Source organism: Brienomyrus brachyistius, chromosome 7, assembly GCF_023856365.1.
Source record: "Brienomyrus brachyistius isolate T26 chromosome 7, BBRACH_0.4, whole genome shotgun sequence".
Lineage (NCBI taxonomy): Eukaryota > Metazoa > Chordata > Actinopteri > Osteoglossiformes > Mormyridae > Brienomyrus > Brienomyrus brachyistius.
In genome coordinates, this window is record NC_064539.1 from 20,010,780 (window position 1) to 20,029,896 (window position 19,117).

Below are 19,117 nucleotides of genomic sequence, written 5' to 3' on the forward strand. Positions count from 1 at the left end.
AGCCTAAATTGCAGTTAAAAAAGAAGAAACTTCTTTCAGGTTTGTTTTGCAAATGATTCAATTTATGCTAATAATTATTATTTTGTAAAAAATAATTACAGACATGTAAACAGCAACTGAATTATTAAAAACAATCAGTTTGAAGGTCACTATTGACTGAATGGGTTCAGCCATGCAGTGAGGGACGTTATGAAGCCGGACATTTTGGAATCACAACAAATGGAAAGATGGAGCTGATGTGTTAGAGGCCCCGTATTCAACTGATGCTGTAAGTATCAGGGCCATGTTTAGATGTCTCTTTTTTTGTAAGTTAGGTGTTTTCATGTGCTTAATACTGATACTTAAACTGTACATAACATTTAAACAGGCATTTTAAGACACTGAAATTGTTTTTTTGCTGAACCAGTTAGGCATCCCACACACCCACAGAAGCTAAGGAGGAGCAGAGAATTCACCAGTTAAATATAAGCAATGATTAGAAGGCTAGATTTGATAGGGCCATAGTTGGCAGTTTCAGCTTAGAGTACCTCCTCTACTCTTTCCAAAGATGCCCAAGGATCCTTCATGACCTCAGACAGTCAGGACCTTGGTTTTGCATCTCATCTGAAGGATGGCACCATTTTTACAGCACAGTGTCCCCATCACTGCACTGGGGCACTGGGATCCACACAGACCACAGGATGGGCTAACCTGGTAGCCACACCAACACCTCTCCAGGCAGCAACCCAGCTTTCCTAGTCAGTCTCCCATCCAAGTACTGGCCAGGCCCAAACTTGCTTAGCTTCAGGTAGATTACAGAGTCTGAAATGCAGGTGGTATGACTGCTGGCAGTTGTTTAGTAGTGAGTTAGAGGAAAGGGGCTGCATGGGATAGCGACACACTTCCCCTCACCCACTGCATTAGCGCAGTCTGATGGATCATTTCAGCTACAATCAGCCTAAACGCATTTTTTTCTGTGGGTTTTAATTGAAATTAATAGAGGTTATTTATTTTTTTTCACTTTCCCCCATGTGCACAGATATGGAAAAATCCAGCCATTGCCAGAGATACCCGTCAAAGAAGCAGTAATCACGAATGTTTTACTGGCACAGAAAACCACAGCTCTGCACTGCACTTTAAGCCACTTCAAACTATAGCTATTAATAATACCCGGGGGGTGGGGGGCTCATTCCAGTGACCAGTAGCCCATTAACACCAGCATGGTTCCCAGAGGAGTAAAAATATGGGGCATTGCATGTAGACTTCAACGTGTGCACCAGTAAGCACAGAAGTGATTATAATGTGGTGATTCAAGAGCAGTGGAATTGTTAAAGGAAGGGGTTTTTACTGATGTGGTGTCCATGTTTTCATCCCTTGCCCCCCACCCCCACATTTGTTTTTAAAGCCTCTTTCAGTGTTCAGATAACAGCAATTGCATTTGAAGTAGTTTAAGGCTGGAGCGGAGGATTTACCTTATACACAGGCACATGCCCCCAAAATGAGCCCGGAATCGCATCAGAGAACCACGCTGGCTGTAGCGCAGCGGAGGACCGGTGCAGGCACGTCGACGCGGTGCCTGCGCAGGCGCACGCGGCGGCAGGCCAGCATCCTGCGCAGCTCGGCGCGGAAGCGGTCGTGCAGCCAAGCGTAAAGGAAGGGGTTGCAGCAGGACGAGCTCATGGCGCAGAGGTGGCAGAGCAGCTGGATAAGCAGGAAGTAGCGCTTGTCGATGAGGCGGATGTCCACGTCGCGCAGCACGTTGAAGACGTGGATGGGCAGCCAGCACACGCCGAAGGCCGCCACCAGCAGCGCCACCAGGCGGAAGAGCTTGCGCTTGCGTGCCCGCTGCGCCTCCGCCTGACTCTCGGTGCGGAGGCCTGGCGCCACGCAGCTGCGCAGCTTGACGGAAATGCAGAGGTAGGAGACGCAGAGCGCAGACAGCGGCAGCACGTAGGTTATGAGCAGCGTGCCATAAGCGTAGGCCAGCCGCTGGCGCTCCTGGCCCATCCAGAACTCCTCGCAGATGGTGAAGCCCTCCTTCCGGAACTCCACGTGGTAGGTGTGGGCCACGGCCGGGGCCACCAGGGCGAAGGATGCCAGCCAGATACCCGTCAGCACGTAGGCACAGGCGGGCACAGAGATGCGCTTCTTCAGGGGGTGCACCATGGCGTAGTACCTACAGGAGAACGGGCGAGAGGCAGACCAGACAGAACCGTCCAGAGCTGAACCCCAAGAAGGACGAGCAGTTTCTACCCGAGAGCTGCTGTGTGCTGAACCAGCGATAATCGATCTTGTTTCTCTTTTATTTAGTTTCTTCTTCTGTACTGTCGCTGGAGTGGCCTACCATGGTATGCTGTACGAAGACACTATTCTCTGTTCTGTCATCAGTTTCAGCTGCCCCCCCCCCAGACTGGCACTGGTCACTTTAACTCATTTATCTATTTATTCAGTTCCACTATATTTATTCTGTCCTTGTTATACTGTATGTTTATACACACGTTGCATTATTTACACTCCTGAATAAAATGAAAATGAGCCAAAGTTTCATGCTGTGTGCTTTGGGTTTGGCCAATTTTTTTGTCCAGGAAAAAAAAAAATAAATAAAAAAAAAAATATATATATATATATATATATATATATATATATACACAGAATCAAAAGTCTGGACACACTTACGGAAAATCTTTTTTTTCAACTAGATAGTGATCCTATGCACACCTAGAGGTGATGTAGTAAGTATTAAACCTATGAACAAGGAAGATGGAATGCAGAGACAGATAACCTGCCCCCCATAATCCCCGACCTAAACCCTACAGAGCTGGTTTGGGATGAGATGGTTTGAAGAGTAAGAGCTGGTAGCCAATGGGCACCCAGAACTTGTGGAAACTCCTTCAGGACTGTCGGAGAAGCGTTCCAGGTGGTCACATCGGGAAGCTGGAGGAATGAATGCCAAGAGTCTGCAATGATGTCATCGAAGCAAAAGGGGGCTCTTTTGAAGAGTCTGAAGTTCGAGAATATTTTGCGATGTTGAACACTTCTCTTGGTTGTTGCAATATTTGATATGTATTAATTCATTCCCTCAAGGCCTTTTACTATAAGGTGAATAACAGCTAAAATAGAGACCAATGCATTAAAAGCAGGTGTGTCCAGACTTTTGACTGGTACTGTAAACTCTCATGTCCAGCCCCTCTATTGCACACTATCCTGTTTTTTGCACCTTCAGTGCTGTGAAAACTCCCCTCACGTCACGCCTGTTGAATGTTCCACAGTGGTTCTCGGGAAACACCATTTCATGACACTGTATACTTGTATGTACATGACACAACAACTTAAAGCCCACTAGGTTTGATGGTCACACCTATAGATTATGTGGAAATGTTTCCAAAAGTCCCGGGAGTTTGACCTGGCGCGACTCGGGCTCACCTGTCGACGGCGATGGCGGTGAGCGTGAAGACGGACACGTAGACGGTGACGGGCTGGATGAGGAACACCAGGTAACAGGCGAAGCGGCCGAAGACCCAGCCGTGCGGGTTGAAGGCGTACGCCAGCGTGAAGGGAACGCAGGTGGCGCACATGAGCATGTCGGAGAAGGCCAGGTTGCCGATGAAGACGTTGGTGGCGCTGTGCATCTTCCGGCTGCGGCAGATGACGTGGAGCAGCAGGTAGTTTCCCAGCATGGCCACCAGCACCACCAGTGTGTAGCAGGGGATGATGAGGCCTTTGAAGGACTGCAGGAACTCCACTCCGGCGAACAGCGGGCTGTGGCCAGACGAGCCGTTCTTCACCGCTACCTCAAAGCTGGGCCTGCTGCTGTTACCGTTCCCCTCCATGCCACAAGGGGGCCCCGGAGCCACCAGCCAGTTACTGTTTCCGCTGCCTTCCATTCTAGCAAGATCCGTCGGGTCTCACCTAGGGCAAGGTTCAGAGGTGCGCTTTGACTAGGTGGTTTTTTATGGGCTGGGGTAGTCTCTCCCACAGCAGTCCACGTTTTTACTGCTACCGGGAGTTGAGAGGGAGCAAAAATGTGGACTCTCTGACAGGGAGCTGAGGGGGAACAAAAATGTGGTTTATCCGTGGGCCTCCGAGGACCGGGTTGGGAAACACTAGGCTGGGGGAATTATCAAATGATAAAAATAAAAAAATAATAAAAAATAAATAAAAATGCCTGCTGGATTTCCTGTTTAAGCACCAATTGCTCCATAAGCAACTACTTATCCAAAGCAGTTCCAGCAAGCGCAGGACAGCGCAGGGGAGCCCAGAAACCTGGAGGCGTGAGGCCACAGTTTGACAGCTTAGAAAGACATGAATGGATCACTGAGGATGAGTCACAAACACAGATCGACAGAAGGACCAGCGGAACTCACAGCTTTTACTTGACGTAAAATCAAAAAGTTCGAGTGGAAGCTTCAGAATTACATCAGCACTAGTTCTTTCAGCCTAAAAAGTTTAAATGACTCAACACATTTTTTGCTTTTCGACATTTTCACAATAATTCATCTGTTGTAAAAGCTGTTATGGGGGCCCTCCTGAAAATACCCAAGTTTCCAAAAAATAAATATCAATTTTTCCCTCAACTCTAACTTGATCCCACCAACGGAACACAAACTACAAAGATAAATGCCTTCCTCGTCTGTTCAGTTGAGTTGTAGTTCCTCCAAGCTGTAGCAAGTAATGAATGATAAAATCATGGCTGTAAACTGTCACTGGTTAAGTCTGAGGTTCCCATTCTGAGCCGGTTCAGCTACCACAGTGTTTTGCTTTTTGTATCTTTGGATCGGTGAGCAGAGTACAGCAGGGGTGTGATAGCCTTACACTACTTCAATTTAAGTTTGCATGCTTCCTAACGCTATTGCATAAGCGTATATGTATATTCGTTAGCATAAGGTTCCAAGTAGTGTCAATTTTATTGAGGCGCGTCTCTCCTAATGATCACTGTCTGTACCCTCAACAGTGAGTATATTTGCAGAATTATCACATTCATTAAAGTTTGCGAGTGCCTCATACACTTTATCAAACCAGCCAAATGCATATTTTCACGCAACAGCATATCTATAAAGGTTATACTTGCCTTTAAGGAAAGTTGTGTTTGACATTAATGGGTTTGGTGACCGGTAGTGTGTAGTGTTTTTCCAGGAGCAACAAAAGGACCGTAAAGCCATAACTGAGATAAAGATGATAACTTACTGTAAAATAAGCAGGGAAAAGGGGCGGCATGGTGGTGCAGTGGTTAGCACTGTTGCCGCACACCTCTGGGACCCGGGTTCGAATCACACACGTGTGTGGAGTTTGCATGTTCTCCCCATGTCGTCGTGGGCCGGTTTCCCCCCCCCCCCCCCCAGTCCAAAAACATGCTGAGGCTAATTGGACTTGCTAAATTGCCCGTAGGTGTGCGTGTGAGAGTGAATGGTGTGTGAGCGTGCCCTGCGATGGGCTGCCCCCCCCCCCCCTCATCCTGGGTTATTCCATCCGGATGGATGGAAGCAGGGAAAAGAAAATAGTCATTTACCCGCACATTAAAAACCACCAGAGAACACAAAGCTGTATGTGGAAATGTACAAAAAAGAGATGGTATCAGTGGCATGATTGATAAACCCACAACAAAATCCCCTTAAGATTCCTACAGTTAACCTTGGAATGTGTTTTAGTAAACATATTTCAGTACATCCAGTGAAGGAGACTGGAAAGCTGATAACAAAAGGCACCCTGAACGGGTTACCAGTTTAACGAAGTGCGCACACAATCCCTCATTAAGGATGGGTAAATTAGGAAAATTCATTCATCCATCAATCTGCCCACCTCTTATAGAGTCATGAATGAATCTGAGGTGGTGATTCATAGTCATGATTTTAAATATGGATCTTTGGCACAAATACGTGTTTTGATGTTAAATGTACAGTTAAATAAACTCTTGACTGTTCACTGATTAGACTGCAGTATAAAGATTTTAAAAGATGGTCGAGGTACTTCAAAGTTTTTACATTTTTGAGAATTTACACATTATTATTTGCACGCATTGAAGAGCCACTTTTCCAGGTTGCCCTGCTACACTCTCTTGCACGGCCTGAATCTTCTTTATGGAAACGCGTAGGCTTTCACGGCTCACTAGGTAAATTATACCAGCATTGTAGCTCGGTAACGGCAGCAGGAGAAGCGTATAGCCTGTCATTAAAGGTAATTACATTAGCAACATGTCGTTACTGCCTGATGCCTGTGCGCCTGGGATAATTTGATCCCTGATATATTTTCCATTAAAGCAACAAGAGAACGATGTAGCAAATTAGGAAATTAGCAGTGAAGTTTGAAGATTGATTAAACACCCTTAAGATAGGGAGAACTTCAAACGCTTCATACAGCGTTAAATACGGGAGTTGTATTGTGTATGTCTTGCTATAACATGCAAAAAAAAAAAAAAAAACACACTGTACAGAAACACGAACCAGAAACGATTACATGTTACCCTACCTGTAGAAAATTAGAAGATATATCTTATCATTGTACTATAACTCTTCTGATATATTGGCTTGTTTATATAAACAATCATAAAATCAACAACAACAATAATAATACAGGAAACAAACCTTTTTACACAGAGCATTTTGATGTTTAAAACTAACTATGCATATATTGATAGTACATCTGACCTTGAAGGACAAAGTGCAGCAGAATCCGGTTTCCGTAATCCGAAGTTAGCGCACTTTGCGAACCTGTGGAGTGCGCGGGGATCCAGCTCGCTGTCTGGGTGCAGGAGCGCGCCAGAGGTCTCCCATAAATTCATGTCACTCCAGGCTGTACTGGGAGACAGAAAAGGTGGGGTGGTAAAAGAGAGCGAGAAACCGAGAGAGCAGTCGGTCTGCCACTGCGTTTCAATGTTATTTTTTTTAAAGGCGCGGAAGCTGCAAATCGTGGTATTTAATGTATTTTATATTTTGATAAGCACTATTGTGAACCAGCATGAATCCTGGGTGACATCGGCCCCAGATGGACTCAGATCTGTCATTGTGGCAAAAAGGTGGCTCTACCGAATACTAAGATGTAGGGCTTTAATAATGCAAACAGAATACTTCAATTTTATTGTTGTCTTTGTTTCCGTTATCGGGAAACGAGCAATTAATTTTTTACCTTAACTGTTTTCTGCTTGAGTGTGTTAATTTGCAATTTAAATAGTAACTCGCTCTCAGTCACTCTAAATGTTTTCCTATACATAGCGAAAGGAGTCAAGCGTGGGAATTCGTGGGAACCAATGTCAGAATTGTTAAAATTGTTCAAAATGTGGCTATTGTCAATCTGGCTAATATACCCAGGGGATGGGGGGCAGATACATTCTAGCCACGCGACCTGAGTTTTTTTTTTTTAATGGTCGCCCAATGATCAGTAATGTGAGACTAACGTGTTTTTCTGGATCTGTCTGCAATGTCTGGCCCCTTGCTGGCTGACTTTGTTGCCAGTCCGTGTGCCTGATCATGTCCCGTAAATTTCAGCCTCAGCCAGCACAGAGGAAGCGGTAGGCTGTCACAGTCAGTCTGGAGAAAAAAATACTTTATATATATCTATATATATCTATATATACACACACACTGGATGAATCTGCAGAGTGAGCTGCTGTTTGGTGGCAGCTAGATCAGTCATGTTGAGCACAGAAGTAGCAAGGAGCTCCATGTAACATACAGAGGAGAGACAAACAAAACACTCGAATGGACTTTCCATTGTGTGGCTGCTCCCTTCGCACAGGTAGCCTGAAGCGGTTTGAGAGGGTAATCAATGTGGCGCGTGTCCCGCTCCTCCCATTTCCGCTCGTCGTGCCCCATCCCAGTGCCCTGCACTGCTGTAGCGCTCGCGTTCAACCCACGGAGACACTGAATGCATTCAAGGCTGGCTGACGACAGCACTACAGACGCGTCCTTTGCACCTCTAGCGTTCTCTGGTGGCCAGTTGCGGCGTCGCTTTCTGTCTCCTTGGCTGTACAATAACCTGCCCCCGAGCTACAGTCTCTCTGCTGAGATCAGAGACTCACCAAGCGTGTACAACATTCATTAGGATCCATGAGGGTCCGTGAACATTTACTTAGGAGGCTCCCTTTCCAAGAGATACTGATGATTTAATTACCTTTGCAACGCAGGTAATTGGAGGCCCCTCGACAGCTACCTGGTGTGTGAGGGGCAGCCCTGGCTCTGTAGGTGCAGCTCCACACCCCAGAAGACAAAGCCCACACCCACACACTGACAGTAACGAGCGCCCTGGGGAATCTTCCTAAAGATGATTTTAATCAGAACATTATTGGCCTTCATACAAGTTTATTGCATTCCGGAGCCGGTCTCCATGACATCTGTTCCCTGGGCTTCGTGGACTGCGGGTGCTGGGAGGGGTGGTGGTGGTGGGTGGGGGGGTTGCGGCTACGTGAGCTGGAGCAGCATGTTGCCTCGTGAGCCGATACCATTCATCTCCCCGCGTTGTCATGTTGCCTGAAGACATTTCATCTTCTCTTCCTAGGTGAGGCTGATAATGCGGCATCTCCCATATATCCTGACAAACTCCGTAATGCACTCATCCATCGATCTGCAACCTCGCAAACATTTCAGGATCATTTATGGTATGTGACTGAAAAGTGAAAGGCGATGATCACTGCCTTACTGTTATATGCTCAGGGTAGTCACTGCCTGACTGTCATACGCTCAGGGAAGTCACTGCCTTACTGTTATACGCTCAGGATAGTCACTGCCTTACTGTCGTACGCACAGGGTAGTCACTGCCTGACTGTCGTATACTCAGGGTAGTCACTGCCTGACTGTCATACGCTCAGGGTAGTCACTGCCTGACTGTCGTACGCACAGGGTAGTCACTGCCTGACTGTTGTATACTCAGGGTAGTCACTGCCTTACTGTCATATGCTCAGGGTAGTCACTGCCTTACTGTCGTACGCACAGGGTAGTCACTGCCTGACTGTCGTATACTCAGGGTAGTCACTGCCTGACTGTCATACGCTCAGGGTAGTCACTGCCTGACTGTCGTACGCACAGGGTAGTCACTGCCTGACTGTTGTATACTCAGGGTAGTCACTGCCTTACTGTTATACGCTCAGGGTAGTCACTGCCTGACTGTCGTACGCTCAGGGTAGTCACTGCCTGACTGTCGTACGCTCAGAGTAGTCACTGCCTGACTGTCGTACGCTCAGGGTAGTCACTGCCTGACTGTCGTACGCTCAGGGTAGTCACTGCCTGACTGTCGTACGCTCAGGGTAGTCACTGCCTGACTGTCGTACGCTCAGGGTAGTGTGTCGCTCACTGGGTAAGGAGGCTTTGAATGGAATGTCACTGGTTCATATCCCAGGCTCAGAGTGATATTACCACTGGGCCCCACAGCTAATTCCTCAGTCCTTCTAGGGACCAGCAGACCCTGCCTTCCTCATTGTATGCTGTTTTGAATAAATGCCTAAAATTCAACTAAATGCATTTTTTTTCAACTTTGTAAGGCCCCCATGGGGAAAAGTTCACATGCTTCTTGTGAAGTTATCGATACATTATGTTCTGACCTTCTTCCTACCATTAATTGCATTCTCTTCATGAGCACCTATTAATCTCCACAAGGGCTGGAAAAGCTCAGCTAACACAGACACGTCTTTCTAAGAAGATTTAAAAAATATCTCTCCTGACTGATCTTTCTGAAATATTACAATCCACTTAACAATTTTTTTTTTCAAATGTTTTCTGTTATACATTTGCTCGTTCAGGTCAGGAAAGGAGTACTTCGCATTGCAATTCAGTTTGTTTTAATAGTAATACTTTTACTTTCCTCTACATTTTTTCCAGTTTTGGCTGTTTAATTGTGTGACCTTTTGTGGTGGTGTCATGCAGTTAGCATTAGCGGAAAGAGGTGTTTCGTTAAATGACTGCGCGCGTGACTTTTGGAATAGTCTGGAATTAACAGTTATCTCCCTCAAATTGACCATGAATACAAACTGACTCGTGGCTCACCATTTGAGCTACATCTTTTTCTTCATCTGAGTCCTTTTGAAGCCCCATACAGAGGCAGTCACTCCTCTGAGCTTTCTATTCCTCACCCTTCTCATTCCTCTCACGTGGCTGTGCTACTTTGACTGTGAACTGCCCATGAAATTGTGCCATTTTTTAAATCAATCATTTCTCACCTTGCTTAGCATATTCATTTTGCCTTTGGCATCACAGGGGAGATGTGCCCTTTGGCTACACCAGCGCTTGTTGACTTTAGATGTGAATTGCAGGGTTCACCTCACGGCCATTGAGAATCATCGCTCCCCCTGCTGGCTGGTGGAGTTAAATGCCCAGTCCTTCCTGATGCTTCATCAAATGTCAGGCTTTTCTTCAGGTCAGGAGAGTGGACCATATCTTCTTCCATAAGCTTTTCATACCTATCCACTCCCCGACCCTCTGGAGCTTCTAAATGAATGATGTCATCAATCCATTTGAGACTCTTTGGCTAAAACAGGGACAGGGCTTACCTTTAGAAGAATAATTTAGCTGTTTATCATTGCAGGAAATAGTTATCTACTTTGTTCCTCTGCCAGCACTACAAATAAAAGCATGCATTTTCCTGTAGGGTTATCAAACTTTAATCTGGCTTTCCATTTTGTCCCTGTTCTTTGCTCGGTTTCATACAAATGAATCCTACAACAGTGTTTCCCAACCCAGTCCTTGGGAGCCCCGAGACTGATCACATTTATGCTTCCTCCCAGCCCCCTGCCAGTCCTCAGGGATCTTCACACAGTCCAACTCCCATGGGAGACAGCAAAATTTGCACTGTCTGACAGGGAGCTGGGAAGGAGCAAACACATGGACCTCAGTATGTAGGTTGATTCCGTTCTTCCTTGAACCATCACTGGACTCGGCAATAGTAGCTGACAAGAAATACAATTAAAGTTTTAATGATGCCATTTAAATTCTCCAGGTAATATTAATTAAGGTAATCGTCTGCCTACTGGCACTTCCTTATTTGCATTTGAATTGACTGAGACCAGATTGCAGTTGATCAACAGGCAATAACCAAATCGTTTTTGAGACTGAGTGCCTAAGCTCATCAATCCCGGCTGTATCACCAGCACTGGAGTTGACAAGTATTGGCAGGATCTTGATGTGTAGATTTTTGCTTTATCAGTGTCTGTCCCTTTTCATCTGTTTTTGAGACTTGGCACCTCTGCTAAGATGTAACGGAGGTTCTGTGAAGCTGTCCAGACAATCCATAGTGTGCCGCTGGGTTCAGATTCGAAAGTCTGACCCATCTCCCAGGCACTGATAGATGTGAGGATCTCGACGGACGGCGACCAGTAGTGCTCCCACTGGCACTTCTTCGCGATGAGGCTTTACCTAGAAGACAAACAACAAGATGTTATGGCTCAGTGAAAGGGGCACTTTGATGAACCAGTCATATCCATATTGAAGTGTTCTGTCACTTCACAGGGCAGCCAGGAAATCACAAAGCCCTTCTTCAAGTTAAAGCTCCTTCAGCTCATTATGGGTATATGAAGGATAAGTACCAACCATCACCTGTCAGTTATCTTAACATCTCATTGGTAACAAAAATTGAAATGTTAACAAGAGTTGGACAATAAAACAACTAACCGCTACTGTTCGAGCTAACATCAGGTTTTTAACGTGTTTGTCTTTTTTTGTATCTGTTTTATAATTCCAACTCTGTCTTTGATTGGTTTATTTTTGAGCCAATTATTTCACAGAGTCCATATGGCCCCTATTAGCCTTCCGCTCCCTGTCACTTAGTGGAGTCATCCGGAGACATTTTAATTAATCATTTATGGCGTGGTCAGTTCTCTTGGGTTTGACCAGTGCTCCAGGTTTTGTGTTTTAACTGAGAGACTGGCATAAGGGTATGTGAAAACTGTTTAACTGTGAGTCATGCTGCTAGCTGTAGTGGCCATTAAAGTGAGGATCAGATCGTCCCAAAAGACCTAATGTTCGCACTGGCAAGAGGCGTGACTGCTCTGGGGATTGGACCAGTCCTGGCAGCAAACATATTTAATGGCAAGCTGAAGTCAGGGCATTGAGGTCACATTCCAAAACAACTCTAAAACTGACCGCAGGCTCACCTCACGATGGGGGGGGGGGGGTGATATCACCCTATCAACAGTGTGTTCCTGAAGCACGATCTATATCAGTGCTTCTCGACCCAGTCCTTGGGGACTGCAGAAAATCCAGGTTTTTGCTCCCTCCCAGCTCACTTCTAGACAGTCCAAATTTTTGCTCCCATGCAGCTGTGAGATGGAAGGGAGCAAAAACCTGGACCGTCTGTGGGTACCCGAGGACCGAGTTGAGGAACACGGCTTCACCTCGCTTGTGAATGTCAAGCATGCTGGTACTGTCTGTGGAATTCTGATAAAAGACGACATATGTTATTTATTCAAGAACTGCAGTTACCTTCGGCTTGACATCTGGCAGCACGTTATCTCACTCAGGTGAAGAAAAATATATATCTTGGTATTAATTATGCTATAGCTGTCACCATAGCACATGGGCCCCTACGTAATCTCTCTCAGAGCTGTCGCAAACACAAGGCCGTACCTGCCCAAAAAGACAGACTATTCCGTAGTTGCTCGGACTCGCACGATACCATTATCTTTGGTGACCGTATCCACAGGAAATATTTCTCACCAAAACCCTTCCATGAGAAAAAAAAAACATTAATCTATAACTGGCCACAAGCAGCCTCTGTCATTTCCTTCATTATCTGAATGATTATTTTGAAGGCTGGTATTGATTGCTGCTTATAGCAAAAATGTTACAGCAGTGTAGCATTCTGAGGAAAATAGAGTCTTGTCGCAGTGCCCACTGGTCCTGCTACAATAAATGCAATACAGATGGATTGTTCTCTTTTGCCGCAATACACAAAACATCTCTAATCAAGTCTTCTGTTGTATGAGGTCACTAATTGTCTGTGTTCTTTTTTTTTGCGTGTTCTTAACATTTTTATTTATATCTGTCATTTGGGTATGAACTCATATAGACGATAGTGAGAGGCGCTGATGGGATGCAAACAAACAACAAATATGCTTTGTTTGTACAAGTGCCGGTACATCAGAATGCTTCTTTTCACCAATCCCATCTTAGCACTCTATAGCTTGGGGGTAACAGTGCAGGGGCATCCAATGTGCAGTGCTCCTGGGGCTGGGGGGCGGGTTAAGGGCCTTTCTTAAGGGCCCACGGACTTGTGACTTAGGTTGAGATCAGGGCTTAAACCGGCGATCTTCTGATCACTGGTACTGAGACATAGTCTGCCGGGCCACTCAGTGCCTCGCCAGTGATCACCTCATCCTGTGCCGATTGGTTCCCCCTGTCCTTAGTTATTTTGCGTGTTGACGTGTTCTGTTCCATTTTGGCAGCTAGCCAAGCCATACTTTCAATCCATCAACTCAGAATGCCACAGCAGAGAGGTACTCGTCAGTTTTTTTTCTTTCAGTTTAACATTCACTTATCTGGACGGTCTATTCTTGTCCCCACAATGTATCCAGTCCAGTAGAGAGAGCATTAAAATGGTATTTCCTTGCTATTCCCATCCAAGACCAATGCAGATCCATTGACACTTAGCATTTGCATTAAAGACCCATGGTGTACTCTGTGTGTATGTGTTTGTGGATTATCTTTAAATTACATTCTGGGGACCAAATGTTCCCCATAATGTAATGAAAACCTGTTATTCCGACGTTGTGAGCAATCAGAAAATTAAAAATGCTGAAAGTCTCGTATTTAATTTGATTACTTATGATTAAATTTAGGGCTGGGTAGCGGTTAAGTTCGTCATGCTGGGATTAGAGTTTTCCCCATAGAAATGAATGGAGAATCCCCACAAAGATATAATTACAAACCTGTGCGTGTGCGTGCGTGCGTGCGTGTGTGGATTATGTGTACTTTACATTGTTCGGACAAAATATCCCTCACAATGTGATAAAACCTATTATTTTGGCATTGTTGGGACCATTTTTCAGGTCTGTGTGTATGTGTGTCTGTGTGTTTGTGCCTGTGTGTGTGTGTGTGTGTGTGTGCCTGTGTGTGTGTGTGTGCCTGTGTGTGTGTGTGTGTGCCTGTGTGTGTGTGTGTGTGTGTATTTCTCTCTCCTTCCCTCTTTGAATTTCATCAGGGCTGTAATGGTGTGACTGACGATTTGCCAAACCACTGGAACTCTGCACATAACCGGAAACTCCTGAGGACACACTAGACATTCAGTACTGGAAAAATGGACTTGAATAATGGTAGAATAAAACAATTGTCTGTGGTGTCAGTACAGGGAGGGACTGGAAGTTGAAATCTGCAATTGGTCTATTGCTTGCCAAGAGCAGACTGGTCATTTCTTATCCGCATGCATACTGATTAAGGTGACTTTCCAACCTGAAGGTCCTGCCGTAGAATCTTTGAGCATATTACTTGCCCTGAATTTCTTCAGTAAAACTATTTAGCTGTTTTAATCTGTAAAGGTTGTAAAAATCTTTGAACTAAATTTACAGCTAATCTTAAATATGTACCACATGTGGCATCTGCAGTAGTTGCCGAGGGGTTGAGCTGTGCAAACCTAATGGATTCTCGCCTCATCTTCTGTTTTTCTTTAAAGCCAAGTCGAGCGTTTGGGTGAGCTGCTAAAGTACCTGGCTTTTTGAATAAACCATGGTTTGTGTGAGAGACAGCAAAGGATCGCTGGAATATGCTCATTAGCTTCAATGTGCAGTTCTGTTCCAATCCTGCCCTTAGCAGCTCAGAATAATTAAAACCCTTTAAATACGGGGAGAGATAATTCAGAGCTGTGCATGGGAAAATGGCATCAACAAAATTATGCTTCCATCTACGTGCCTTGTTTTTGTGATTTTGTGTTTCATTGGTGCTGTGGTGGGGGCAGCGTGTCCCTCAGCAGGGTGGGCCGCTGTGTGTCAGGGTCTGCACTGTCTGACCCCGCCCTTCGTGTCTCTTTCCTCTTCGGCCAGCAGGTGTTGCTGGCCTTCCTGTTCGCCACTCGGTCTCTTGTCCTTCAAGTCCCTTCTGTGTTTCTGTACTACTGTACTACTCATAGGGTTAAGAGTGTGAGTTGGAAACTGGTAGCCCTCTGGTCATGGGTTCAAGGCTGATGTCAGGCTCCCCTCATCTACATGTTCATGTGTTATTTTGTTCCCCAGTGTTCCTGGTTATAGGTTTGCCCTGCTCGTTTTCTGTTTACTTTTGGTTTTGTTTATTTTACTTGGTTCTGTTAATTATCCTACTGTATTCCAAAAGTGTTGCTTTATTGTTTTCTGGGTTTAGTTTCTGTGCGTATATAAATGCCTTTTCTCGTTCTGTTCTTTGATGGTTCATTGTAGTTGCACGTCTGTGTTCAGAGTGGTTGGTGTGCCGTGCCATTTGCTTCGCTGCGTAGTCCTATTCTCTTCGTTCTTCGTAATGTTTACTCCATGCTTTAGCTCATTCCTAGTTTTTTGTTTACCCCGCTGTGTTCTATTTCGTTAATGAACGACTTTGTCTTTTGACCTGCGAGCGGATGGTCACCTTCTTTCCCATCTGGGCTATGCCCCACATCCACAGTAGTTATGGTTATGATCAGAAGGTTGCCGGTTTGAATCCCAACCTCATACTGAGATTTCCCCCGTTGCTCAGGGACCGTCCCGCCCTGAATGAAATCAAGTCCGTCACTTTGGGCAAAAATGCCTGCTAAATAAATATTAAATGATACAATACACATATGCATCCTGATCAGGCTGCTTGGATGCCTGAAGCATCTGTAATTTGTGTCTTGCAATAATCAAGCTGTATGGAGTTTTTGATCATCGTTCAAAGTCATTGTTTCTCTGTTAATCTGCCATGTTATTGCACACAGGCCCCCGAAACACAGGCTGTGCTTAATTAGCCTGCTGTTTTTCCTTTTCTCCATACTTCTTATTGATTGGTTTCTCACAGGGCCGTTACTTTACAGGAAAGCCGTGCTTGCAGAGCTAAAACAAGGTAGCATGTCCTGACTTTAGCATTATTACTTTGTGTGCAAGGTTCCTGGTCTGCAAAAACGATGATGCAAAGAGCAATGCTAATATTTTTGTTTTATTGTGCTGATATTGCTGGTTAGTTAGTCATCTCAGATGTTGTGATGTTTTAGGAAGGTATTTGAACGGTTAGCTTACAGAAGTGTAGAATCATTACTATCATCCGGCTAGAGTTTCAGCACTTCAACTGGCACTTCAGCTCCCTAAATGAAATGGAATCTGTGGCACTTGATAGGACAAAGCCTGTGCTAATTGCTGATTCACTGTTTTAACATACAGTAGCTGTTCCCAACCCTGTTCTGCCACCGTTCTCCACAAAGCTTGGTGAATAAAATGTAAATATAAATTACCCCCATTTGAAATCTAATTATTGCACCATTGGTTTCCCTTTTGTTGTACCTGAAAAGAACAAACATTATTTAAGGACTTAAGTGGAAGATTAAAACTGACTGTTAGGTGAAACTGCATAGTTTTTTTTCTCAGGTATTTAACCTTTGATAAATAATAGTAACCTGTCTGCAATTGAGACATGAATTATGAAGTGATCAACGCAATTTAATTCAGTTTTTTTACAAACCAGTCTTACAAGAAAAAAAGTTTCATTGACATTTCTTGGGTTGGGAGCAAAAACAGAAAACCTGCTGATATGAAAATGATTCCACGATGTTCTGCTGCCTCAGAGACTTTGCAGGTGGGAAGCACTTCGGATTACTTTTGCACATGTTGTCAAATATCAGTTGACGTGGGAACCGGAGGGAGAAAACTGCCAAGTCCTTGGCTGTGTTTATTGACCGCGATTTGTCAGTTTTGAAGGTTTACTGAACATCCAAGCCGGACCCACCGAGTGACCACTGGGGGTTCCCTTATGGACCATGAGGACAGGTGAGTGTATATTCATTTTTTAAAGTAATCATAATCTAGTACCCCCCCCCCCCATCCCCCCAACAAGGTATCTCCAACATGCTTTGTAGTGTAAAACAGACTCTGCAATCCTTTTCCATCTCCCATTTTGTCAGTTTCTAATACGCTACGTTTTTTTTCTTCACTATCGCTGTACTCTTACTTTACTCAGCTCAGAGAAAATTGGGGTTACTGTGATTTGAAGTCACCGTAGAAAGGATGGGAGGAAAACTCAGTCTGACGATGCAGAATATTAAACAAGCTCATCAAGCATTAGGAATTCAAAGTAGCTCCAAATTAACCTTTGAGAGTATGGGAAATGTTCACGTCCTTTTACCTGTTTAAGCGTCGTGAGGCATAGGTTAATGCTTTCGTCTTTTCATTTTTCATTTTTAATTAGCCTGATGGGGCAAAGTGATGTCCGCACAGACGTTAGTCATCAAGGCCATTAATGCTCTGTAGATATGAGAGACGAGTGGGCTGATGAACAAGAGACCAACCTCAGCATCTATTTTTACATACTAACAGCTGCCTAAAAGCCAGCGTTTGCCCATCATTTTATGAAAATGTTTCGCACAGCATGAATCCTGTTCCTCTGCCTTGTTTCACTTCTTGGTGCAGGCTATTATAAAAGGAGAAGACTTTTGAAGAAAGTGTTTTATTTGCCTTTAACTCCTTCCTCTTGTTGTCATTTGAGTTTTTTTGACCTGCTTCTTTGTGTAAAGACAGTCCTTCACGTGAACCTCAGTGAACATGCCACCTTCTGGTGATCAATCCAACGAAGGGTTTCATTCACCGGGAAACAGTCCACGTTTGTTTGGCTCATCTGAACTAAAATCACCTAGAAGCAGGATCTCACAGCAGGAACAGCCTCACAAAAGCGTGTTTAACACCCAGAGTTGGGAACATGTGTGCCAAGTGTTCCTTTGGTGAGAAGATATGGAGTACAGATGCAGTTTCTAATTACTCGAATAAATATGTATAGTTTATTAACAAAGCTCTTCTTTGTGTTCAACAGGGGAATCAATTGAAAATTCAATGCTACTATCATTAAATATTGCAATGGTTTCATCTGGCCACATACATAAGTTAGGCCCGAACTGAGTCATTTTAAACATAAAGCTTAACCTAAACTGGATTCTGTTGTGAAATTCCAGGCTGATGCCTAGCAAACCCAACTTCCATTCGGTCACTTTGGTGTTGACATGATCATAACAAGTGTAACATTTTGGTTGAATGGTTGCCAGGATCTTTTATTTCCTGATTAACTGGCGCCTCTCCATGGACAGATGAAGCGAGTGCGCATTTTGTGTTGGCATTGTGGCATAGCCTCATGGTTTAAATTATCCCTCTCAAATCCGATTATAAATCATTGGGTTTGTTGTTGAGTCATCTCCAAACATGCAGGGAAGGTACTGTCATTGTGCTTTAATTCCCTGATCAGAAGAGCACTCCATCAAAACAATTTCTCTGGTACTCGTCTGTTAGCATGCCAATGAGCTAATATGGGCTTCTTTTATATTTTAAATTTAAAACAAAATAATCCAACAAAGTACAGGACTGCCCTCTTTCATGTCAGTTTTGGTTATTGTGCCCCTAGACAAAGTGTTGTTTGATTTACTAGCACTCCACTGCATTTAAGGCTAGTTTTTGGATGGTTAACCTTAGAAAAACTAGTATACGGTGTGTTCCATCTGGCTTCCGATGCCGAGTTCAAAGCAGATGCATCTTGTTTTGCCTCGTTAGAAAGTCAATCTGCTCTGACTCTTTAAGGACTGATTGTACCGAGTTCGTTTTTTCAGTTGGCAATTGAGGAATAACCCAGTAATCAGTGGAAGGAGAGAATAAGCTGTTCTCGCAATAGGTGAAGATGGACTCTTCAAAGGAGAGGAGTCAGCTGTGAAGGCTTCGTTTAACGATGACAGTCAGTACTCTTTCATACCCCGGCAAAAGCTACATGAGCACAGTAATTGTGATATTGTGAGCAGAAATGACAGGTATGATTGCATCGATTGACTGATGCTGTGAATAACCTTCGGTGTTTTTTTTTTAGAATCCAAATTTGATTGGTGGATCTGTGTCACCTGACGTTTTTTTTTTTTTCTCAGCACTGGTTTATGTGTGCAGTTTCACACTCTATGCACCATAGCCTTTCTCTTATTACAGGAAATTTCGATCCAGAAAAATGGGGTAAAAATATTTGGTTCTTGGTCTGAGGTCTCAGAAGGCAATTTATACTCTATTCTA

The 19,117-nt window shown here is 44.4% G+C and overlaps 1 protein-coding gene across 1 annotated transcript; it reads right to left on the reverse strand.

Annotated features, from left to right (window-relative positions):
• Positions 1-1,474: 1,474 nt before the first annotated feature.
• LOC125746566 (prolactin-releasing peptide receptor-like) lies at positions 1,475-6,738 on the reverse strand. Its single transcript, XM_049020688.1, has 3 exons — positions 6,621-6,738; positions 3,403-3,888; positions 1,475-2,155 (listed from the first exon to the last, which is right to left on the reverse strand). The coding sequence occupies exons 2-3, from the start codon at positions 3,861-3,863 to the stop codon at positions 1,495-1,497; spliced, it is 1,122 nt and encodes a 373-aa protein (XP_048876645.1). The 5' UTR covers positions 3,864-3,888; positions 6,621-6,738; the 3' UTR covers positions 1,475-1,494.
• Positions 6,739-19,117: the final 12,379 nt, after the last annotated feature.

Bases quoted from the DNA above. Each gene is read 5' to 3' on its own strand.
- LOC125746566 (XM_049020688.1), bottom strand. From the start codon at position 3,863: ATGGAAGGCAGCGGAAACAGTAACTGGCTGGTGGCTCCGGGGCCCCCT. The intron at 2,156-3,402 runs GTGAGCCCGAGT...GTTCTCCTGTAG, and splicing joins ACCGCCATCGCCGTCGACAG to GTACTACGCCATGGTGCACC.